The 19,523-nt window shown below is 41.3% G+C and overlaps 1 protein-coding gene across 11 annotated transcripts in view; it reads left to right on the forward strand.

Annotated features, from left to right (window-relative positions):
- The window catches only part of LOC132872214 (probable E3 ubiquitin-protein ligase HECTD4), an 868,395-nt gene that overhangs the window by 720,819 nt on the left and 128,053 nt on the right, over positions 1–19,523 (forward strand). For all 11 annotated transcript variants that reach the window (XR_009651396.1, XR_009651397.1, XM_060906858.1 and 8 more), the window contains exons 57-59: positions 3,965–4,170; positions 8,827–8,957; positions 9,082–9,287. Coding sequence is in view for 9 of the 11 variants with exons in the window: in XM_060906858.1 (XP_060762841.1) it covers positions 3,965–4,170; positions 8,827–8,957; positions 9,082–9,287 (543 nt within the window). In the remaining 2 variants the exon portion in view is untranslated. The remainder of the gene's footprint in view (positions 1–3,964; positions 4,171–8,826; positions 8,958–9,081; positions 9,288–19,523) is intronic.

Genomic DNA, 19,523 nt, shown 5'->3' on the forward strand with positions numbered 1-19,523 from the left:
TCATACACATTCTCAATAAATGGCCCTTTGAGTAAATGGAAAAAAAATGTGGCCTCTCATCATTTCTATTTGAGTACCCCTGGCCTAGACTCTTTAGTCTTTAACTCAAATAACCACACTTTGATTGTGATGAAGAGAAAAACATCTCTGAATGCACAACACTTTGATTGTGGATGGGCTACTTTGGTGTGTTGAGATTTTTTTCCCCTTGAACAAAATCCAAAGAGATCAAGTTTTACGAAATACTCAAACTAGCCCGTGAGACACCAACACCCATACTATGGTCAAAGTAATTGAGATCACACAGGTGTTCCTAATAAAATATATGTGGTGTGTATACAGTATCAGTCAAAAGTTTGGACACCTACTCATAGGTTTTTCTGTATTTTGACACTTTTCTCTACATTGTAGAAGAATAATGAAGACATCAAAACCATGAAACAACCTGTGGAACACACATGGAATTATGTGGTAAACAAAAGTGTTAAAAATGTATGTTTCATATTTTAGATTCTTCAACATAACCTTGATGATGCTTTGCACACTGTTGGCATTATCTTAACCAGCTTCATGAGGTAGTCACCTGAAATGCTTTTCAGTTAACAGCTGTGCCTTGCTAAAAGTTAATTAGTGGAATTTTTTGCCTTCTTAATGCATTTAAGATTCAAATACAGTATAAAATACAGTAAATAGCCCTATTCCACAACTGTAGTAATCCATTTTATTTCAGGAACTGCTCAACTAAGTAAAGAGTCCATCATTGCTCTCAGAAATGAAGCATCTTTTAATTAATAAAAATAAAGAAAAACCATGGATTTACAAGGTGTACCCAAGCTTTTGACTGGTGCTATATGTCCTAATCCACATACAACCCCGATTCCCAAAAAGTTGGGACAAAGTACAAATTGTAAATAAAAACGGAATGCAATGATGTGGAAGTTTCAAAATTCCATATTTTATTCAGAATAGAACATAGATGACATATCAAATGTTTAAACTGAGAAAATGTATCATTTAAAGAGAAAAAATAGGTGATTTTAAATTGCATGACAACACATCTCAAAAAAGTTGGGACAAGGCCATGTTTACCACTGTGAGACATCCCCTTTTCACTTTACAAAAGTCTGTAAACGTCTGGGGACTGAGGAGACAAGTTGCTCAAGTTCAGGGATAGGAATGTTAACCCATTCTTGTCTAATGTAGGATTCTAGTTGCTCAACTGTCTTAGGTCTTTTTTGTCGTATCTTCCATTTTATGATGCGCCAAATGTTTTCTATGGGTGAAAGATCTGGACTGCAGGCTGGCCAGTTCAGTACCCGGACCCTTCTTCTACGCAGCCATGATGCTGTAATTGATGCAGTATGTGGTTTGGCATTGTCATGTTGGAAAATGCAAGGTCTTCCCTGAGAGAGACGTCGTCTGGATGGGAGCATATGTTGCTCTAGAACCTGGATATACCTTTCAGCATCGATGGTGTCTTTCCAGATGTGTAAGCTGCCCATGCCACACGCACTAATGCAACCTCATACCATCAGAGATGCAGGCTTCTGAACTGAGCGCTGATAACAACTTGGGTCCTCTTTAGTCCGAATGACACGGCGTCCCTGATTTCCATAAAGAACTTCAAATTTTGATTCGTCTGACCACAGAACAGTTTTCCACTTTGCCACAGTCCATTTTAAATGAGCCTTGGCCCAGAGAAGACATCTGCACTTCTGGATCATGTTTAGATATGGCTTCTTCTTTGAACTATAGAGTTTTAGCTGGCAACGGCGGATGGCACAGTGAATTGTGCTCACAGATAATGTTCTCTGGAACTATTCCTGAGCCCATTTTGTGATTTCCAATACAGAAGCATGCCTGTATGTGATGCAGTGCCGTCTAAGGGCCCGAAGATCACGGGCACCCAGTATGGTTTTCCGGCCTTGACCCTTACACACAGAGATTCTTCCAGATTCCTTGAATCTTTTGATGATATTATGCACTGTAGATGATGATATGTTCAAACTCTTTGCAATTTTACACTGTTGAACTCCTTTCTGATATTGCTGCACTATTTGTCGGCGCAGAATTAGGGGGATTGGTGATCCTCTTCCCATCTTTACTTCTGCGAGCCGCTGCCACTCCAAGATGCTCTTTTTATACCCAGTCATGTTAATGACCTATTGCTAATTGACCTAATGAGTTGCAATTTGGTCTTCCAGCTGTTCCTTTTTTGTACCTTTAACTTTTCCAGCCTCTTATTGCCCCTGTTCCAACTTTTTTGAGATGTGTTGCTGTCATGAAATTTCAAATGAGCCAATATTTGGCATGAAATTTCAAAATGTCTCACTTTTGACATTTGATATGTTGTCTATGTTCTATTGTGAATACAATATCAGTTTTTGAGATTTGTAAATTATTGCATTCCGTTTTTATTTACAATTTGTACTTTGTCCCAACTTTTTTGGAATCGGGGTTGTAAAATGGTTCAATAATCACAGGCACAAATTCTAATATGGCCATCTCAGAGCCTTAACCTAAGCGATATTGAAAATCTGTGGGCTCAGCTGAAGTGGCACTGTTTTTTTAATGTTTGGATTTTATGGCTTCAAGCTTGCCAAAAACAGTGATGGTTTTATTCGAGTCATAAAATGCAGTTAAAATATTTGTAATTTAGTGATGGAAAGAATAAAAGCCTCTATGAAGATGAGCTAAAGTCTTCACTTATGGAAAAAAAATGAAATGACAATAATTAAGCTTTTATTTATATATAATATTTTAGTACAGGGGCGGCACGGTGGTGTAGTGGTTAGCGCTGTCGCCTCACAGCAAGAAGGTCCTGGGTTCGAGCCCCGGGGCTGGCGAGGGCCTTTCTGTGTGGAGTTTGCATGTTCTCCCCGTGTCCGCGTGGGTTTCCTCCGGTTTCCCCCACAGTCCAAAGACATGCAGGTTAGGTTCACTGGTGACTCTAAATTGACCGTAGGTGTGAATGTGAGTGTGAATGGTTGTCTGTGTCTATGTGTCAACCCTGTGATGACCTGGCGACTTGTCCAGGGTGTACCCCGCCTTTCGCCCATAGTCAGCTGGGATAGGCTCCAGCTTGCCTGCGACCCTGTAGAAGGATAAAGCGGCTAGAGATAATGAGATGAGATGAGATTTTAGTACAGCAGTTTGATTACAGCAGCTTAGATTACAGTCTGTAGAGTTTTGAAAGTTTTCCCTGTCCATGTGGGTTTTCTCTGGGACCTCCAGTTTCTTCCCACTTTCTAAGTCTCATGCCTTGTGTGCCTAAGTGTTAATTCATTAGTTAGATAATTCATCTTCAGTAACCGTTCTACATTGGCCAAGAGTTGAATCATTATTGTTTGGCATAATAGTAATACCTTCTCCAAGAACAGAAAGCAGAAGGAAGGTACACTCAATTTTAATAACCTGTAGCCAGTTTGGGTATTACAGTGGTGCAGCAGGTAGTAGTAGTGGTCCCTTACAGCTCTGGGGATCGATCCTGGTATTTAGTTCTTGTCTGTATGACATTTTACATGTTCTTAGTGTATGCATGGGTTTTCTGTTGGTGTTCTGGTTTTCTCCCACTTCCAGACAATATGGTGGTAGGTTGATTGGTTTAACTAAATTGTTCTTAGGTGTAAATGAGTATGTGATGCAGTGCATTGGAATCTAGTCCAAGGTGTATTACTGCCCTATCTCTAGAGGGGCTATGGATTCACTGCCACAGGGTTTTTGTTTGTTTGTTTTGTTTTATAAATAAACTTACTTTACTTCTGCATTTCTAGTTCTTACAACAGGCTTATGATTTTTAACAGTTTACATTAATTAGGTTACATCAAATGCCATCAATATCAAATGAGAATATCAAATGAGTACATCAAATGAAATTCTACAAAATTGTTCTTGCATATGTATGAAAAACCTGCACTTTTTTTTAATCTAGCAATAAACACATTTTGGTATTGTACTCCTGCAGATGGCTCCATTAGCTCAAGCTCCATTTTACTGGCCCAGTCTACACTGCACAACCTGAAAGGTAAAAGCTGCTCCCCAACCGAACTCTTCTACCAGGGTAACGCACAGACTATTCAGGAGTGGCTGACTGTGGCCATCACCAGAGCCTTGCACCAAGGAGAGGACAGCTTACTGGAGCTGACCAAGCAAATCTGTTGTTTTCTCCAGGTACTTCGAGTTGTCTGATTTTTGCCCTGTTGACATTCTAGAATAACAAGAGCGACTTTATTTATCGCACATACACTGAAGCACAGTGAGATTCCTCTCTGCATTTAACCCATCTGAAGCAGTGAACACACAACATACACGTGAGCAATGAGCGCACACACGTAACCAGAGTAGTGGGCAGCTATGCCTGGTGCCTGGGGAGCAGTTGGGGGTTAAGTGCCTTGCTCGAAGGCACTTCAGTTCAAGGCCACCCCATGTTAACCTGACCGCATGTCTTTGAACATGTGTTTCATTCTTCCATCAAACTTTCTTCAAACCATCTCTTTAGGATATTTCTTTTTATATTTGTTGTGCTGTTTTTCTTACACAAGCTATGTAAGAAAAACAGTATGATACAAGAAACATACAGGTAAAAGAATATAGACTAAAGACACATTTTGTCACATCACTAACCATGTGACCACAGAGAAGCATTTAATCTTTTCCTCTATTTGGACTATATGTTGAGTAGATGTCCTTTAACCGTACTGTTGGGATCACCACCTTGTAGTGGTGGTACGGCTTGTATGTTGCAGTGACCCCTAGAGTTGGCTGGAGTCTTAAGGCTCTTGGCAGGGACACCTATGCCGAACAGGTCGAAGGGTAGGGACCAGACAAAGAGTGAGCCCCTGGTCCTCCAGGTTAGAGGTTGGATAGAAAGCTGATAACCTGCTCCTGAAAAAAGAAAACATATTACAGAAACCAAAAGCAGAGAAGCCTTATGTGCCACTTGGTGCACAGAAGATAGATGTCCTTTAAAATTGGGGAGGGGGCATTTCAACATAAGAAAATGTGGATGTGAAACATAAAAAAAAAAACCAAACAAACAAAAAAAACCTGTTTCTATCAAACACCTTACTACTCTTACAATGCAAATGCAAAATTTATTGTTTAAAAATAAAAATGAATGTGTTTAACGTGACATGTGCCTATCAGAATTGAAAACATCTTTACACATTTTGCAAAGTTTTAAAATGGCGTGAAGGTTCTCTGTAAACCAGTATATGCTACATCACATTAAAATACCAGACATTTTGTTACAAGTGGCATGATTTTTTCGTATTGAAGATACTTGTCCATCCGATAATCTCGTTAGCATGATAGCTCAAGAATGAGTAACTGAATGAAGGATTTATATGGAATTATTATTCATAAAATCAGCATTTCTGAATTTATTTTTTTAGTTTGGTTTACACAAATATTTTCACACAGATTTACAAAAAGATTGATTTTTGAATAATATAATTGAATATGGCAAAAGAGAAACTTGAGTTTCTCTCATGACCCCATTTGTAAATTATTTGACCCCCTTGTTTGGGAACAGAGTTAAGTCACCAGCCAAAATGTTAAGGTCAGTGCTGAAAATGTCATGCTCCGCCCCGGAATTCCATTCTGGAGATTTATTCTCTCCCAGTTCAGCGCCAATCCTGATCCGGGACGGGGCTTTCATCTTGCCGGCATTCACTTCCTGGTTGCTCTGCTGTGCATATCATCAGTCAAGTTTATTTGTATAGCGCTTTTAACAATAAACATTGTCACAAAGCAGCTTTACAGAATTTGAACGACTTAAAACATGAGCTAATTTTATCCCTAATCTATCCCCAATGAGCAAGCCTGTGGCGACGGTGGCAAGGAAAAACTCCCTCAGACGACATGAGGAAGAAACCTCGAGAGGAACCAGACTCAAAAGGGAACCCATCCTCATTTGGGCAACAACAGACAGCCTGACTATAATATTAACAGTTTTAACAGGTATAACCCTCAACTGTCCTCATGGGGCCATCCTTCACAGGAGCGGTGCGATAAAACTCCAACCAGACACAGGGCACCAGGATGGATCAAGCAGGTCCGAGGGGCAGAAGAGGCCAGCATCTCAAACCCAGGATCAACATGTAACTCAGAGGGACAGAATGGGGGGGGAAGAGAGAGAGAAAGAAAACACAGGTTGTTAGGTATGCCCTAAAAATGACAAGTATTAAATCTGTGTGGTAGGCTCGCAGAGACGAGAGTCTTTACATCAGGCATAACACACAACAATGGCATGTTAATATGGTAAAATATATCATGACCTGCTCTGGCTGGATGCTTGATTGGGTGATGGGAGCACACTCCTCAGCAATGATGAGATGCAGATGGGACCCTTAGGGCTGACCAAGACAATTCAGTTACATTTCACCGGGTCTGGGACATGCGACAGAATGTCTGACGGCCGATTCCCTGCAGGCTACGATAGCCAGTCGAGGTCTCCACCCTCTCCACCAAAAGAATAGATAGGCCGTTATCATGCATAAATAAATTATTATGCATAATACGATACTACGATAGCCAGTTGAGGTCTCCACCCTCTCCACCAAAAGAATAGATAGGCCGTTATCATGCATAAATAAATTATTATGCATAAATAGGCCGTTCTCAGAAGAGGACTTTACTAGAACGTCGCGTAGGTTTTTCATGTCGTTTCTGTGCCATCATCACTTCCTGGATTTTTGCTCTCTGTTTTTGCCTGTTTCTTGCACTACGTTTTTTTTTTTCATGTTTGTTACACTACGTTTCTGTGTCAAGTTTTTTGTCTGGACTATTTTTTATGCTAGAGTTTTTTGTCCTTGCCTGCCTCGTTTTTTGTCCCTAATTTTTTGGATTTTTTTTTTTTTTTCCTATTAAGTCTTTTTTTATTATTTGAGTTACTGGTCTGTGTTCTGCTTTTGGATCCTACTCCCCACGTCTCACCACCCATAACAGAAAAACTGCTGAATGTATATATTTTTTTTCTGAAAAATTAAAAAATAAGATTTACAATTTATGACTAGAATGTAGCATAGGTGATGGTATTATTGTATGAATTTAAATGTGTCTTCAAAATTATATACAACAAAATTAATGCAGTTGTGTTTAGTTACATAAATTTAAAGCTGAATAGAAAATTATATTGACATTCTCAAAAAATGGTGTATTATGAAGTGTATTTATATATTATGGTTAAATCATTCTCTAAATCTTTAGTTACTGCTGTATACAAAGGTTAAAAAAATCAAACAAATAATTACAAATAACATTCTATATTCTAAAATTGTGCATACAATCATCTAAGTTTCCAAATCTGCCCTTACTAAACTCTTGAATATTTTCTATCATGAATACTTTTCTATCATTAAAAAGCTTATAATTTCTGCTTTCCAAAGAAATTCATCTTAAGATCTGTTCAGTACTTTGGGAGTAACGACAGGTTGAAGTTGTTACAACAGAGCACACACTGCTAGCATGATATTGGGAAACTGACGGTGATTTTTTGAGTCACAGGAAAGTGATCAGGCTCTCTTCTGATGGTTTTCCGACTGGATTACTTGTGAATATCAATCAGATAACCCTTTTAGGGATGTTCTCTAGCTCTCACTGTTTCTGATGAAGTATTCAGCAAATTTTTCGTCTGCTAGTTTTGATGTTATGATTCACACGAGACTTTAGGGTGAGTTTTCATAGCTTTACTGACTTTTTTTTTCCAAATAAAACTAATTCATGTGAATAACTATATTAGAATATAACTGTAGTTTTGATGAAAAATATAGAGATCTTAGTGGTTGGAAGAATATTTAAAAAAAACTAGAAGTCAAAAACATGAGTGTCAATTTCAATTCAATTAATTGGAATTGTTTATTGGATGTGGATCTCAGTTTTTTCGAGGTTAGCCTTGAAAGCTGTGAATATTAATTTAAATAAGAATCATTTATATTCTATAATATAAACACTGGATTGAATTTAAATACGTTCACCTAACATGCCTAATAAGACTTGTCAATCTTGAAAATGTGGTCTTTTGTTTAATTTTCTCTTATCTACATGCGGTGATGGCACGCCATCATGCAAATGTTCTACATTTGGCCATACTCCACTTGCCGTCCATGTAAGCGCCCAGTGCATAGCTGCCCAAGTAGCTCCGTGTGAAGGTTGTCACTGATCATGTTAGTCTAGTTTACCTCCTTCCTTATGCTGTGTTCGCGGTAAAGTGCCATCCGTGTTAAGAGGCGCTTACGCGTCATGCACGTAATACCGTACGTGCCAGTCCCCGAGTTATATCTGGATAGTCCTGTATTGTAATTGAATGGCTGAAGCTGAAAATAAAGCTGACACTTGGTGAACATCAACTGGTTGTTTTATTCTTATTCCATAAATATATCACAGGTATACTTGAATATTAATTATAAGAAGTCTTCAATCACAGCAACTTTTGGCCAAAAAAAACCCCTCATTAATATTACCAAAAAAGAGTGACTTTCAGGGAGGCCTTCAAGTACTAGGATGTGCACTAGAATGCATCTCCTAGCATGTAGAACCCGTGAGCTTTCAGGGGCCTGAGGCAGCCCCCAAACCCCTGGCCGTTATGACTGGTGCCACTATACTGATATAGTTTGGTCGAGTTAGAACCCTGAGTGACCATTCTGTGATCACTGCATACTACACCATTAAGTGGTAATGTACCTCATTTAAAGCTTACAAAGCATTTTAATCTTCACTTCATTTAAGCATAGATGTAAAAATAGTCATTTGTTTTTGGCCAGAAACATGATTGAGTAGCCTTTACGTATTAACTATCATCTATTTTTCTGTGATTTGAAAATTAAGAATGCACCAGAGCAGTTCACATCAGAGGAATTTCCAATCTCAGAGTCAAAGGTCAGCATGGATGTCAGCTTCCCTGGTGCTGCATTTGTGGTGGTTTCTTGTAAAGAGAATCAGCTTGGATGTCGCAAAGAGTAAGTAAATATTTTTCTTCACAGATGGTTATCCAAAATTATGTCCAATAATTCAGTAGATGGTCACATCAGACATTTGTTAAGAAGAGCACTGCATCTCATTAAAATTAAATTTGTCTTTTAGTTCTTCTCTGTATAAGGCTCCCTGGGCACGTGTAATGATGTACGGGCTGGGGCACAAGGTCCGACGTAATGGCCAGCTGAATCTGATGGAAACTGTGTGCTATCCTCTGGATGCTTCACCTTCAAATACAGGCCTTATGCCTCCTCCCACAACCAACCAGTACCCTAGCATCATTATTCCCACTGATAAAGTCCACATAAAACTGGGTATGTTGTAGGCATGAACAAAATGTGTGTTTTATTTATATATATATATATATATATATATATATATATATATATATATATATACACACACACACACACACACACACACACACACACATACACACAGGTAGTCGTCGACTTACGACTGCGTTTGGTTACGACTGACCAGTCGTAAACCGATCAGGTCGTAAGTCGGCCTCTGTTAAATGAACGTAAGTATATTGTGATGTGTAATGATATTGTAATCATCTTAAAGTCTTATTTTATCAACATTTTCTTATTTCATTACCATGGCTCATTATTTGGTTTAAGTCAAACACTGCATACTACACTGCGTACAGTACAATTCGTTTAATATGTGCAAAACAAAAAATATGAAATACAGGTGTGAAAAATAGAAAACATTTTAGTTTGAAACATGCCCAAATACAAATGTAAAACATAGCAAAATACAAAACTTAGTGACCGCTGGCATCACTGGTGCTTGGCTGTAGGTCATCTACATCATCATCAGCTGTTGCAGCGCTCAGGCTGGTGGGAGGATTTGCTCGTTTCATAAACCAGGAGCTGGGGCGGAAACTGTCGTATGCGGCGAGAAGCTGGATGCTGGGCGGGGTCAGGAGCTGGGGCGGAAACTGTCGTCCGCGGCGAGAGGCTGGGCGGGGCCAGGAGCTGGGGCAGAAACTGTCGTCCGCGGCGAGAGACTGGGCGGAGCTGGGGCGGAAACTGTCGTCCACGGCGAGAGGCTGGGCGGGGCCAGGAGCTGGGACGGAAACTGTCGTCCACGGCGAGACGCTGGGCAGGGCCAGGAGCTGGGGCGGAAACTGTCGTCCGCGGCGAGAGGCTGGGCGGGGCCGGGAGCTGGGGCGGAAACTGTCGTCCGCGGCGAGAGGCTGGGCGGGGCCGGGAGCTGGGGCGGAAACTGTCGTCCACGGCGAGAGGCTGGGCGGGGCCGGGAGCTGGGGCGGAAACTGTCGTCCACGGCGAGAGGCTGGGCGGGGCCGGGAGCTGGGGCGGAAACTGTCGTCCGCGGCGAGAGGCTGGGCGCTGCCGGGAGCTGCCGGGAGCTGGGGCGGAAACTGTCGTCCGTGGCGAGAGGCTGGATGCTGGGCGGGGCCGGGAGCTGGGGCGGAAACTGTCGTACGCGGCGAGAGGCTGGATGCTGGGCGCTGCCGGGGAGCTGGGGCGGAAACTGTCGTACGCTCAGCTGGGAAACACTTGCCAGTCATAACCAGACGGTCGTAAAGTCGATCGGTTGTAAGTCGCATAGGTCGTAAGTCGACGACTACCTGTGTGTGTGTGTGTGTGTGTGTGTGTGTGTGTGTATATATATATATATATATATATACACACACACACACAGAGCGCCCTCCACAATTATTGGCACATCTCATTAAGATGTGTTCTTAGGCTTCTAATAAATTCATTTTTTAAAAATAATTATAGGACAACAATGCAAAAAAAGAGAAAAATCCAACCTTTAATTCAAGTGCATTTATTCAGTGAGAAAAAAATCCCACATTAAGAAATAATTCTTTTACATGAAATCATGTGTGCCACAATTATTGGCACCCCTGATGTGAATACTTTGTACAACCCCCTTTTGCCAACAAGACAGTACTTAATCTTCTATAACATTTCAAAAGATGGGAGAATACAGAGAGAGGGATCTTTGACCATTCCTCTTTGCACAATCTCTCTAATGGCCCTTTTCCACTACCCTTTTTCAGCTCACTTCAGCCCGACACGGCTCGCGTTTCGACTACCAAAAAACAGCAGGACTCGGCTCGCTTCAGCCCTGCTTAGCCACTAAAACTCGCACGGTTTTGGAGTGGGGCTGAAGCGAGCCAAACCGTGCCGAGTGAGGCTGGGGGCGTGAGCAGACACTCCCCTGTGCACTGATTGGTGAGGAGGAGTGTCCTCACATGCCCACACACGCCCCGCGAGCACGCTGGGATCTGTAAACACCGTAAACCCGGAAGAAGGAGAATTACGAATTACGAGAATTTCTGAAGCCTTATGCGCCTCGCCTCATCTATACGCTCTTGCCAGTATCTGTTGGCATTGTCGGTGACAACAAGCCACAGAACCAAGACCAGCAACACTAACGACTCCATGTCCTCCATGTTTTTCCTGTATATGAAGAAAATACATTCTCACAGTAATCTACAGGCGTCTCCAAATGTTCTGTAGCAAACTTCAAACAAGCTTCAAAATGGCTTTTTTCAGTAATCAAGTCTTCTGGGGTGATTGAGAATGGAGACTGTCTGTGGAGTGCATTGCCTATTGTTTTCTCTGTGACAACTGTACTCACTGCTTCCAGCACTTTGTAGAGATCTTTTTGAGTGATCCTTAGTTCTTGGACTTCTCGTCTGACTGCCCAGTCAGAAATCTTGCAAGAAGCTTCTGTGCGTGGCTGGTTGATGGTTGAGTGATGGTCCTTCCACTTGCAGATGATCATACTTATAGGAGCATTTTGAAGTTGAGAAAGTCATTGGTAACCAGTGCCATTGCTATGCTGCTCAGCAATCTTGTTTTGATCTTGAGAGAGCTCTTTGCCTATACACATATGCCCCTTTTCCACTACAAACGCGGCTGAGTCGGGCTGAGCCGTGCCGTGCTGAGTCGAGCTGAGCGGGGCTGTTGGAGTTGCATTTCGACTACAACCGCGCTGAACCGTGCTGGCTGGAAGTGGGTGGACACATTGGGTGGAGTTAGCGAAAGTGGGTGGACGTCACGTGATGTCGTTAAGCAGCGCAAACAGTGACATCAGTGATCTTTTAAGCGGTAGTCTCACGACCCGAATAGTAAACAATAAACATGGAGGACATGGAGTCGTTAGTGTTGCTGGTCTTGGTTCTGTGGCTTGTTTTCACCGACAATGCCAACAGATACTGGCAAGAGCGTATAGATGAGGCGAAGCGCATAAGGCTTCAGAAATTCTCGTAATTCTTCTTCTTCCGGGTTTACGGTGTTTACAGATCCCAGCGTGCTCGCGGGGCGTGTGTGGGCATGTGAGGACACTCCTCCTCACCAATCAGTGCACAGGGGAGTGTCTGCTCACGCCCCCAGCCTCACTCGGCTCGCTTCAGCCCCACTCCAAAACGGTGCGAGTTTTAGGGGCTAAGCAGGGCTGAAGCGAGCTGAGTCGTGCTGTTTTTTGGTAGTCGAAACGCGAGCCGTGTCGGGCTGAAGTGAGCTGAAGCGAGCTGAAGTGAGCTGAAAAAGGGTAGTGGAAAAGGGCCAATAGAGATGTTTCTTGCAGGATAGCTTGGTGCTAAATGATTTGTTTACTTGAATTCAGAGGTGGGTTCCCCTTTTTCAAAAGGTAGATGTACTAATTGCTTAACATGCACTAACTGATTACACTAACTGAAGCCATGTTTACATTAGACCGTATCAGCGGATCATCAGATTAACGTTTTTAAAACGATTAGTGTGCACACAGCAACACCAATACACGATTTGCGTGCACATAGCAACGCCAATACACGGATACGCTCGGCTCTGCAGGCATCCTGCGCTCCAAATCACTCCGCCCTGAACAGCGAGTGCCCTCTGGAGGGTGCGCACTCCGGCCTTGCGCAGCTCACAGAGCACGCGAGTGAAGTGCACAAGCCACGATTCGGGACTGAGCCGCTGTGTGTGTGATCCCAGCGCATATCACTTACTACTTGCAAGTGGAAGGATGGCAAGCCTAAAGACAATCATAACTACACAATGGGCAGTATTTGCATCAGTATTTGCAGTATTTTCATACTTTTATACTCTTTAATGAAAGGTGATACAAGGCGGAAGTCCGCGCCGTTTTTCAGCAGTCGCGTCACATGACCAACGCCAGCGAATCAGGAAGGTGGATGTCACAGTGACGTTGTCCAATGAGACGCCAGCTAGAGCTCAGCACAGCGTATCCGCGTATTCTGAATGTTTACACAGCACTGGAGCTGACACGATCTGGATTGAATACGTGGACGCTGGCGGATTCCCGTTTCCCGGCGTTTCCAGGCGGTTTAATGTAAACGGACAGTGCATCCGCGAAGAAAACGAGACAGATACGGTCTAATGTAAACATAGCCTGATACAGCTGATTCTAATTATCACAGGTAGGAGAATTAATTGGTACAATCAGCTGAGTGTCTTGCTGTGTTCAATACTTTTTCCGTGTCATTCCACTTTACACATATTTCAATTCATAAAAAATTATGATTTTTTTTCTGTGTAGTTTTATTGCATTAATACCAATGTCTCCCCTGGAAATATGTTGAATAGAAAAATAGTTGACCATGTTGAATACTAATTTCCCCTCCTGTACACATGTCACATGAAGTACAGTGATGCTTGAAAGTTTTTGAACCCTTTGGAATTTTCTATATTTCTCCATAAATGTACAGTGGTGCTTGAAAGTTTGTGAACCCTTTAGAATTTTTTATATTTCTGCATAAATATGACAAACATCATCAGATTTTCACACAAGTCCTAAAAGTAAATAAAGAGAATCCAGTTAAACAAATGAGACAAAAATATTATACTCAGTCATTTATTTATTGAGGAAAATGATCCAATATTAAATATCTGTGAGTGGCAAAAGTATGTGAACCTCTGGGATTAGCAGTTAATTTGAAGGTGAAATTAGTCAGGCGTTTTCAATCAATGGGATGACAGTCAGGTGTGAGTGGGCACCCTGTTTTATTTAAAGAACAGGGCTCTATCAAAGTCTGATCTTCACAACATGTTTGTGGAAGTGTATCATGGCACGAACAAAGGAGATTTCTGAGGACCTCAGAAAAAGCGCTGTTGATGCTCATCAGGCAGGAAAAGGTTACAAAACCTTTGGACCAAGAGTTTGGACTCCACCAATCCACAGTCGGGCAGATTGTGTATAAATGGAGGAAATTCAAGACCATTGTTACCCTCCCCAGGAGTGATCGACCAACAAAGATCACTCCAAGAGCAAGGCATATAATAGTCGGCGGGGTCACAAAGGACCCCAGGGTAACTTCTAAGCAACTGAAGGCCTCTCTCACATTGGCTAATGTTCAGGAGAACACTGAACAACAATGGTGTGCATGGCAGGGTTGTAAGGAGAAAGCCATTGCTCTCCAAAAAGAACATTGCTGCTCATCTTCAGTTTGCTAAAGATCACGTGGACAAGCCAGAAGGCTATTGGAAAAATGTTTTGTGGACGGATAAGACCAAAATAGAACTTTTTGGTTTATATGAGATGCGTTATGTTTGGAGAAAGGAAAACACTGCATTCCAGCATAAGAACCTTATCCCATCTGTGGAACATGGTGGTGGTGGTAGTATCATGGTTTGGGCCTGTTTTGCTGCATCTGGGCCAGGACGGTTTGCCATCATTGATGGAACAAATAATTCTGAATTATACCAGCGAATTCTAAAGGAAAATGTCAGGACATCTGTCCATGAACTGAATCTCAAGAGAAGGTGGGTCATGCAGCAAGACAACGACCCTAAGCACACAAGTCGTTCTACCAAAGAATGGTTAAAGAAGAATAAAGTTAATGTTTTGGAATGGCCAAGTCAAAGTCCTGACCTTAATCCAATCAAAATGTGGTGGAAGGACCTGAAGCGAGCAGTTCTTGTGAGGAAACCCACTAATATCCCAGACTTGAAGCTGTTCTGTGTTAGGGTTTTGCTGGGATTCGAACCTGGTTCGCTGGTATAATAATCCAGCAAACCCCCACTAGGCCACCAGGGGGATGACTCAAGTGCAGAGGCGTGAGGCAGAAGTAGAAAAGTATAAAAAAAAAGTTTATTTACAAAATGTACAATCCAAGGCAAAAAACAAAAGTAATCCAAAAGCTCAGAAGATAAAGGGAAAATAAAAAATATCCAAAAGTTCAAAGTCCAAAAAAATAGAAAAAGAAAAGGCAAAAATGCAAACGCTCAGAAGATCTCAAAAATGGTAAATACAAAAAGGTCCTAAAAGAAAGCAAAGTACAAAAACCACAAAGACAGGCATGGAACAGAGGGAACTAGCACTAACAGGCATAGCATAGGAAAAAGACTCCGTGACAAGGGAACAAACAGAGGGGTATTTATACATACACTAATTAAGGAACAGGGCGGGGCAGGAAACAGGCAATGAAGACAAACACAAAAACACAGTGGCGGCCTCTAGAGGCCAAAAACAAACATGACAAGATGGAAATAACAGCGGCCTCTAGAGGCCAAAACAGTCCCAGTCCTAAGGCTGCTGGGCCATAGAAGGTTCACGCTGCACGCTGCATGCTACACGTTCACGTGAAGAACCGGACCCTGGGCCATTAAACTTCATGCTTGGATGTTCACGTGTTGCGTCTGTTCTACTTTGACCGAGTAACCAACAATATGGACTCTTCGGACGACGATTGCCTCATTCTGCTTTTACTGAGACAGAGGAAGAGAAAAAGGAACAGAATTTGGAGCCGAGAACACTTCCTTCTGAGAGAAACCCGTGGTGAATTTCACCGAACATTCTATAATCTGCTTGACAATCCCGATGAAGAACTATTTTTCAATTATACCATTCAATTATATTTTTTCTGAAGTTTTCCCCTGAAAGCATAGAGTTATCTCCCTAGACCCGTTCTGATTGGCTGGCGCGGCGGTGACCGCATGCACTGACTGGAATTTCCATCTTCACGCCTAGAAAAAAGTGTGCATGTTCATTTCACGCTTCACGCGTGAAGTGTGCAGCGTGCAACGTGAACGCCGTTCTATGGCCCAGAGCAAGTCATGCTACGTTTGTCCACTTTTCTTTACACGCGTGTAGCGTGTAGTGTGCAGCATGCAGCGTGCAGCGTGAACCTTCTATGGCCCAGCTGCCTAACAGTTCTGTACGGAGGAATGGGCTAAAATTCCTCCAAGCCAGTGGTGCAGGACTGATCAACAGTTACCGGAAATGTTTAGTTGCAGTTATTGCTGCACAAGGGGGTCACACCAGATACTGAAAGCAAAGGTTCACATACTTTTGCCACTCACAGATATGTAATATTGGATCGGTTTCCTCAAAAAATAAATGACCAAGTATAATATTTTTGTCTCATTTGTTTAACTGGATTCTCTTTATCTACTTTTAGGACTTGTGTGAAAATCTGATGTTTTAGGTCATATTTACCGTATGCAGAAATATAGAAATTCTAAAGGGTTCACAAACTTTCAAGCACCACTGTAACCTAAAGCATCAGAATTTCACAAGTCCTAAAAGTATCTAATTAACTAACTAACCAAATAAGATTTATAAAAATATTATACTTGGTCATTTATTTATTGAGGAAAGTGATCCAATATCACACATCAGTGAGTGGCAAAGTGAAATTAGAATTGGGTGTTTTCAGTCAATGGGATGACAGTCAGGTGTGACCGGGCATGCTGTTTTATATTAAAGAACAGGGACCTATCAAAGTCTGATCCTCATAGCACCTGTTTGTGGAAGTGCATCATACACAAAGAAAAGAGATTTCTGAAGACCTCAGTAAAAGTGTTGTTGATGCTTATTAGGCTGGAAGAAGTTACAAAACAATCTCGAAAGCGTTTGGACTCCAAACATCAAGTTTCAGACAGGTGGAGGAAATTCAAGATCCCGGTTATCATCCCCAGTAGTGTATGACCAACAGAGATCACTTCAAGGGCAAGGCATGTAACCCAGTGTAACTTCTAAGCAACTAAAGGCCCCTCTCACATTGTTAAAGCAAAAAAAAAACAAAACCCAAAAATAAACGCTGTTCAGTGTAGGAAATAAGGAATTTTAAGCAGTCACCAGACAGACAAGTCTGAAATGTTGTCTGTCCATCCAAATTTCAGCCTATATGAATGATGGGCCAAAGGCCTGGAACAATGTGGCGGGGGGTCTGGGGCCCAACTTCGGGCCCTGGAAGCTTGAAGGGCTTTAGAAGCCTAGAGATGGCTTCTCAGCTATTTCCAGGCACATTTTTATGATCTTCAAAGGCCAAATTACACTAGACATTAGTTGCTAATTACACTACAAATTAAATATAATTTACAAGAAAATGTCAGAAGATTCAAGAAAAACATGCTTCAAGTTATACCCAAGAAAACAGTAGTGTACACAGGTCAGTCTAGAAAAAAGTATGGGGGGGTAAAGATGTTCCAGTTGGTTACAACTTACTGGTACTCATGTATAGGTACTATAATAACTCTCATGAAATATTGTCAACAATTACTATTTTGTATACTATTTTTTATAATAAGTCTCGATAAGAAATTTAGTAACTGACAATACAGCTATTCTTACATAATAGAGTTAAAATTTTGAGTATGAGATTCCAAGTAACTTTGTAACAAAATGACTCAAAACTAGACATGGTAATATCATTTGACAATCAGACTAAAATCTGCTGGACTAGAACTTAGAAAATAGAAGAAAATAAAAACTCTATTAAAATATAAATTTACATCCTATAAAGCATATGACTATGATTGTCATTCTTATTATGAATGGGAAAAAAATGCACCTAATAAACATAACCATGGATTGGCAGTTTGACGCTTCATATAATACTGTACTGCAAAGTTTCATGTAAACTGAGCTCTTAATATTTGTACATACTGTAAATATCTATATCATATCATTATACCGTTCCATACCCTGTAATTTTTGTACATTTATATTTGTATATTACACTTGTTATTTACTGCTATGCACTTCCGGTTGGATGCAATCTGCGTTTCGTTGCCTTGTATCTGTGACATGTGCAATGACAAAGTTGAATCTAATCTAATCAACCCATGCCCTGTTATGGTCTGCAGTTTTAAGAGTTAGACTCACCCAAATTCAAAGCTTCTGGAGGAAATAAAGTTAAATCTTGATTACCAGTAACTTGAAATATAAATTAATTTATTGAAATGAAACCAAAAGAAAACAAGTTGGACATGATGAGGGTGACAGAATCACATTGTGAATGAAAACAAACCATAAGTGAGTTCAGCATAAAGCAGCTAGAGATAATGAGATGAGATGAGATGAGATGAGATGAGATGAGATGAGATGAGATGAGATGAGATGAGAAGAAAAATACAATAAAAAGTCTGAATGGAATGAAGATTCACCACAGATGTTTATTTTATTGAGGTATTTGATCGCCATTTCTCAGATGTCGATGAATTCAGAGTCTAATAATCTATGATTAGATATTACAATGTGGTTATTTTTACACACGCACCTGCTGTACTTGGCTTCCCTGGAATTTCATAAACAATAACACAGCTGGATCACTGAGGGGATTGAACTAGTTTTGTTGGAACTTTATTGGTGTGACTCTTGAATCATTTACTATAAAAATGGTGAATTTTAACAATCCCTAAAAGATGTGTTCCATAAAAGATATAAAAGCACAAGGTATCATTACTATATTGTCTGGGGTGGTTATATACTGAGGGGCTGTTTGAGTAATTAGTCTATTTGAGTGTATAGTTGATATAGTATATAGTCTGAGTATATAGTCTGTTTGAGTAATTTTCTCTCGTCTGTAAAACAAATTAGATCGGCCTATATGTGACAAAATTTGTAGACTACTTATACTATTTATCTAAACTGCTTATTACTATTATTTAACTCATTGGGGCGGCACAATGGTGTAAGTGTGTCGCCTCACAGCAAGAAGGTTCTGGGTTTAAGCCCAGCAGCTGACGGGGGCCTTTCTGTGTGGAGTTTTCATGTTCTCCCCGTGTCTGCGTAGGTTTCCTCTGGGTGCACCGGATTTCCCCCACAGTTCAAAGTTAGGTTAACATGGGACAGCCTTGGGCTGAAGTGCTCAAGAGGGGCAGCGTGCAAGTGCGCAGCAGCTTTGCAACTGAATTTCATTCTACATTTGTGCAGTGACAATAAAGGCATTCTATTCTATATGTTGTACTCTATTGCAACTTTAATCATGTTTTCAAGGAGTTTGGCCTTATGTATCAGCAAGTATAAATAATATGCACTGTCGTGGAAACTCATCTCATCTCATTATCTGTAGCCGCTTTATCCTTCTACAGGGTTGCAGGCAAGCTGGAGCCTATCTCAGCTGACTATGGGCGAAAGGCGGGGTACGCCCTGGACAAGTCGCCAGGTCATCACAGGGCTGACACATAGACACAGACAACCATTCACACTCACACCTACGGTCAATTTAGAGTCACCAGTTAACCTAACCTGCATGTCTTTGGACTGTGGGGGAAACCGGAGCACCTGGAGGAAACCCACGCGGACACGGGGAGAACATGCAAACTCCG

This window comes from Neoarius graeffei, chromosome 24 (genome assembly GCF_027579695.1).
Source record: "Neoarius graeffei isolate fNeoGra1 chromosome 24, fNeoGra1.pri, whole genome shotgun sequence".
NCBI classification, from domain to species: domain Eukaryota; kingdom Metazoa; phylum Chordata; class Actinopteri; order Siluriformes; family Ariidae; genus Neoarius; species Neoarius graeffei.